Source organism: Papilio polytes, unplaced genomic scaffold, assembly GCF_000836215.1.
Source record: "Papilio polytes unplaced genomic scaffold, Ppol_1.0 DF824002.1, whole genome shotgun sequence".
Classification (NCBI taxonomy): domain Eukaryota; kingdom Metazoa; phylum Arthropoda; class Insecta; order Lepidoptera; family Papilionidae; genus Papilio; species Papilio polytes.
The window spans coordinates 605482-611856 of NW_013525202.1; the positions used below are offsets into that span (position 1 = coordinate 605482).

At 37.0% G+C, this 6375-nt stretch overlaps 1 protein-coding gene across 2 annotated transcripts in view; it reads left to right on the top strand.

Annotated features, from left to right (window-relative positions):
• The window catches only part of LOC106101252 (AT-rich interactive domain-containing protein 5B-like), a 46650-nt gene extending 40287 nt beyond the window's left edge, over positions 1-6363 (top strand). The window contains exons 8-13 of one of the 2 annotated variants that reach the window (XM_013280412.1): positions 169-292; positions 1277-1671; positions 2218-2348; positions 3317-3419; positions 4305-4423; positions 4700-6363. In XM_013280412.1, coding sequence (XP_013135866.1) covers positions 169-292; positions 1277-1671; positions 2218-2348; positions 3317-3419; positions 4305-4423; positions 4700-5725 — 1898 coding nt within the window. In that variant the 3' untranslated portion in view covers positions 5726-6363. The remainder of the gene's footprint in view (positions 1-168; positions 293-1276; positions 1672-2217; positions 2349-3316; positions 3420-4304; positions 4424-4699) is intronic. The other variant, XM_013280414.1, reaches the window with a different exon arrangement.
• Positions 6364-6375: the final 12 nt, after the last annotated feature.

Here is a 6375-nt window from a genome sequence, read left to right on the forward strand (position 1 = left end):
TAGTACAAATTTTGCTAATACTCAGTTTATAGTTTTAGTACAAATTTTGCTTATACTCAGTTTACAGTTTTAGTACAAATTTTGCTTATACCCACTTTATTCCTAAGTTTAACTTCATACTGTGTTTATATGTAATGCTGTAAAACTCATAAAAATGTATGTCTTTAGTATCGTTGCGTACATTATACGTGGGTGTGTGCGCCCGAGGTGGTTACGAGGCGGTATGTCGCGCACGACTGTGGCCCGCTCTCAGCCATGACCAGCCGGCGAGAGCTCGAAGACACTATGAAAGGTATAACACTAGACACATCCTCCTTCTTTCTCCTCCAAATAACTCTATCACCCATCTCACTCATCTTGATGTCACCTTTCACAATCCATCTCTTTTTAAATCTACTACCGTTGTACCCCCACATCATCATCATCATCATCTCCCTTACCTTATCCTACTCCAATTGGCACTGGGTTTTCCTCCTCCATATGTCTATCATTTTCCTCTGTCACTCCCTTCTTGTTGTCACTTTTCACAATCCATCTCTTTCTATGTCTACTATCGGTGTAACTCCACATCATCTCCCTTACCTTATCCTACTCCAATTGGCACTGGGTTTTCCTCCTCCATATGTCTATCATTTTTCTCTGTCACTCTCTTCTTGTTGTCACTTTTCACAATCCATCTCTTTCTATGTCTACTATCGGTGTACCTCCACATCATCTCCCTTACCTTATCCTACTCCAATTGGCACTGGGTTTTCCTCCAAATAACTCTATCAGTCATCTCAGACACTCTACTTGTTGTCACCTTTCACAATCCATCTCTTTCTATCTACCTCTACCAGTGCACTCATAACTAACATTCTTCTTGTAACATGCGATTCATCCATGTCATGCCCTTAGCTAACCTTTTACTCCTTAATTACAAAACTAAACACATACATGGATTTTGAATTTAATATGATAATTTGTTTTAGAAGTATTATAATTATTAACGAAAGGCTATCACTCTTATTTTAAATAGTAATTTTTGTTTTTAAAATATAATTTACTTGATTATCGAAAGAACCTTATGTCTTAGTTTTATATTGCCTCTGTTATTCTACTGACAAAAAGGGTAATATTTTTTTAACCCAACTGTCAAATAAGATAATGTATTTTCCGAATTGGCAAAGAGATTGTTTTGTTCCCTGACTGACAAAGAAGGTTGTGCTTTTCTCGCGTATCTATGTTTGTGTGTTAACTATTTCAACACAAAGTAAAGCAAGTATTTTACTTTCAGATATTTACTACCTTTTGAAAATCACGAAAGGAAAAATGGCACTAAATTCCAAAAGATAAACGGCCATGAGCCAAATATAGACACAATTGAATTAAAAGACTCACCTTTGAGAGAATTGAACTCAATAAAAGGACTGCCAGATAAAAGATTGAGAACTCCATCTCCGAAGAAAGAGAGAGTAGTTCTAGATAATGAGACAGGAGAAGTTGTTAAGACAGAAGAATTAAATCTCACTTCCAAACCTGCAGAGGAATTGAATAGAGAATTTTTAGATTCTTTACCCAAAGAAGATAAGCCTAGTTTGAAAATTTCAGTAAAACCAGTGGAGGAATTGATTGAAAGTGACGGGAAAAGAGATGGATTCTTTAATGAATTGACGCAGAAACTTAATTTGGGTAAGTTTTATCTATAGTTTGAAGAGGAAAGATTTGTATTTTTGTATTGAAGAACTCAAAAACTACTAGGCTGATTTCAAAAAATTGTTTCACAAGAGCAACAGCTAGTATGTTTATAAAAATGTTTACGTTCAAATGTGTGTAGGAATAAAATAAAAAAAAACGGAATATTTTGTATTTCTGTTTGTTACTAATAGACTCAAAAACTACTTAATCGATTTGAAATTTTTTTTCACTATCAGAAAGCTACATTATTACTGAGTGTTTTGGGATATATCATTATTATTAAAAAGTGTATAAAGTAATAAAAACACAATAAAACAAATGTCTACCCATTGTTCCATACTAATATTATAAATGTGAAAGTTTAGATGGATGTTTGTCAGAGTTTGTAGCCTAAACGGCTGAACGGATTTAGATGAAATTTGGTACAGATGTAGAGGATAGTCTGGAAGAACACATAGGATACTCCACTTTCATTTTTTTAAATCTACGCGGACGAAGTCGCCGGCGAAAACTAGTATAGATATGATATTTAACATACAGCAAATGCTGACGCAGCGTTACTGCACCAGCTGGCAGACAGAAAGATGGTGAACGGCCATCCCCCGCACCCGCCGCATCAGCTACCCCCCACTTCATCCCCACTTCTGCAAACAACCCACATACCAGACCAGGTGAGTTTACACTAAGTTTACACAAAGAAATTCAAATAATATACAGAAAGGCATAGTTTACACTTAAAACCAGATGTTTTTATTTAGAGTAGACAGTGAAAATTTCTCCGGTAACTTCTTTGAAGGGTACTATGCCAGTTGTCAATTGCCTGTCTTATTAAATGTTAGTGTATTTTCAATATAAAATGACATGTGAATACAATGTTTCTTGTATACACATGTCATTTTGACATTTGTATACAATTTTTCTTGTATACACATGTCATTTTGACATTTGTATACATTTTTTCTTGTATACACATGTCATTTTGACATTTGTATACAATTTTTCTTGTATACACAAGTCATATTGACATTTGTATACAATTTTGTATACACATGTCATTATGACATTTGTATACAATATTTCATAGTACATTTTATACAATTTGTCATTTTGACATGTGTATATTAAATACATTTTCAAGTTCAAGTTCAAACAATTGTAGATTTTAAGGAATATAGAAAGTTTCCCAAATTATACAACATACAAGTCTTTTTATGTTTTTTTTTTTCTATATATCTATACTATTATAATAAAGTGTAAACACACACTTCTTTGTTGCCTAAGATGTCAGCAATTGCAGCATATTTTTGAATATATTTTTTTCAATAAAAAGCCCTACGCTTACGTCACGCTTTAGGCTATATATTTTGACGCCATTAAACTTAGGGGGTAAATATTTTGGATAAAAACCCTAATGCGGGAAAGAGACCATAAGTTGCTGCCAACATCAAGGAAGCAAGACTGTCATGGTCATGTCATGTCATTTTGACATTTGCTATTGATAATTTGACACATGTAAACAATAAAATAAAGTTTTTATAATTCCATACGGATGAAGCAGCACGGGAACAGCTATTGAACAATAATACTAATAATCTAAATAAAATTATATAAATAAATAAAATTATTTATTTAATAACAGAGGAGCGGGCGTCCTTTGGGCCGTAGTTCTCTGCGCGCTGTGAGAGTGAAGCCCGCGCGCCCCCCGCCCCCACCACCCCCCGCACACCCCCCACCCCACAGCGGTGAGTACATTTTTTTATATAATAATGTGGCAAACTCGCAAGCGACTTGAATCCACCGAAATGTAAAGCGACCGCTGCACAAACATCCGCAATTGCAGCGCTGCCTACCCTTCATTGACGGAGACGGACATAAAGAGGATATTTCACCGTGAAATCCACTTTTCCTTCCCATCATTTCCTCTTAAGAAAAGGGTAGGAAAGGGAAAGCGACTAAAATTGGGCCTACGGCACCACACTCATCAGGCTGCACGCGGAATTGCTTCCACTTCACACCTGTCTGTGTGGTCGTGGTATTACTGGGGGCGAGCCGACCCTGCAGTGCGAAGATGTTAAAGCGGGCTCTACCACTGTTAAAACATACACTCCTACAATACATACAATAAGAACAATATTTTAAATGCTCTTTTAAAATATTGAACCAAATTACACTTCTCAAATTACTATTTGATGTGAAAATCGAAGTCATTTAAAAAAAACACACTTTAAAGTCATTTGTTTTAATTCAATTTTAAATATTTAAGGATATATCTGTAATAACTAACAAAATTGATAAATACGCTTGTAAAGCTGTAGAACATTTGAGAGAGGCCTAATTTTAGTCCCTTTCCCTTTCCACCCTATGCTTAAGAGGAAAGGATGGGAAGAAAAAGTGGATTTGACAGTGGAGGAGACGCATAGGAAGGGGAAATGTCCTCTTTATGTGCGTCTCCGTCAATGTAGGGTAGGCAGCGCTGTAATTGCAGATGTTTATGGGCAGTCGCTTTACATTTCGGTGGATTTAAGCCGCTTGCGAGTTTACCACTCTCTATTATCATTATAAAATAGTGAGATTTCATTTTCTTGTGTGTCAAAAGTCCTATTTATTCAACAAGTATTTAATTTCAGCATCAGTGCCATTAAGGACGGAGTCAGCTTCCTCCCCACAACCAGCTCTCAATAACTTTGGTATCCACCACCCCCAAACACCCCCCAACGCCAGCCACAGCGACGACGAGATTGTAGAGGTAAGTTGTAGGAAAACACTCATTGTTTTTTATTTTTATTCGACGTGTTGGTGTTTTTGTGAGTATTTGATAAAATGAAATAAATTGTTTCATGTATTTAATTAATAAATTAATGAGTAAATAAATAAAAACGTACACTCAAATTGAGTACTTCCTTTTGTGAAGTCGGTCAAAAAACAAGAAAGATATAGACTTTATATAATAAAAAATAAAGTATAACTAGCGGATGGAGCCGCATACGAACGTATATATTTACAAAATAAATTATTTTCTCAGGTACCCTATAAGCCAAAAACTCCAGAAATAATAGATTTGGATGAATACCCTGAGAGCCCTCAGGGGGTCAAGAAGAAGAAACTCGATATACTAAAAGAACGCGGGCTGGAGGTGACCGCCGTGCCCCCCGCACCCCCCGCCTGGCCTCTCGCACCCCACATGCCACCCCTCGCACCCCTCGTCCTCAACCCCGCCGTGCAGCATCAGATCATGACCCAGGCGCAGCTGTTCCACATGTACAACATCCTCCCCCCACACCTCCCCAACGGAGTACAACCCCCAAAAGTCATACAAGGCACGGGCATCTTCGGCTCAACAGGACCAGAGAAAACCGTATACGGCAACCCCAAAGACCCCTTCATGCCACCCCCACATGTCCTCCATGGGGTCCCCGTCAAACCACAACGCGCTATACAAACACCACCACCACATGACGTACTAGACCTCACCTGCAAACTCACCCCCCAAACCCACATCCCAGCAGTAGAAATAGTAAGAGTACCACCCTCACCCCCAAAAGCACCAACCCCCCAAAATCTATCCAAAAACTACACAGTCATCGACGGAAAAGCAGTCGTCGGCTCTAATTTAGAAATAACTCTAGTCAACCCCAAATCCCAAACCCCACCGAAACGACCCCCACAAAAAAGGTCCTCCAACGGCAAATTCATGTCAGCGAAAACCCCAACACCCCCCAAAGAGTACCCAAAACCATACCAATCACCAGCTAAGAAGAACCCAATCACCATCCCAACTTACCATACAAGAGACACCTCACCAAGTTCCACTGGCTCTAGGGACTCCAACTTATCCCATAAAAGTCCAAGTTTAGCTCAAATGATGGAACTTAAGTCATCGATGCCACCGATGGCACCATTTATGGATCCAGTGTACATGAATGCGTTGTACAATAGCCTAGGTCATATGGACCAGAGACAGCTGGCGGTCTACCGAGACCTGGTCGCGAGCCAGTTCCGAGGGTATACTGGTCTACTGAATATAGGGACTCCTACAACGAAGAATTAGCTCTAGTCTTAAAGCCCGTTGCTGTTTTATGGTCTTTTTTGTTCTGATATTTAAAAAGGAGATTCAAAAAAATATACATTTTAAATGATTGCTATGTATTAACCTAAAAAACACGTTGATATTTTAAAATAAATCTTTAGTTGCATTTTTAATACAAAATCGATATAATAAAAAAAATCTACCATTAAAATTTGTATTGCTTGGTGTCTAATTTGACAACTGTCCTTTCAGAGAAATAGGTGAAAAAAATATTGTCTCTTTTATGTATTATTTGAATTTCTATATGTAACCCCTTTAGTGGTTTTTTTAACTAAACAAGTCTTTTACTTTTGGTTTTTATCCGAATTGACAGATGTATACTTGTAGCCTTTCTGACGATACAGAAATTGTATACAATAAATACAAGTGTCGTTGCAGTAATACATTTGACGTTTAAATTCAAACTTATAAATTGCTTAGTAAAAACTTGAATTTTATTTGATGAAATAATTTCTAATAAAACTACGAAAATAAAATTTAATAATGGCATTTTATTTAAAGGAATTAAACATTTGGTCAATTATGTATGAATAAGTCAAAATTAGTTTAAATTGTCTCGTAGATATAAATGTCCCTTATTGGGTTTTTAATTTGGTATCTACCATGTATAG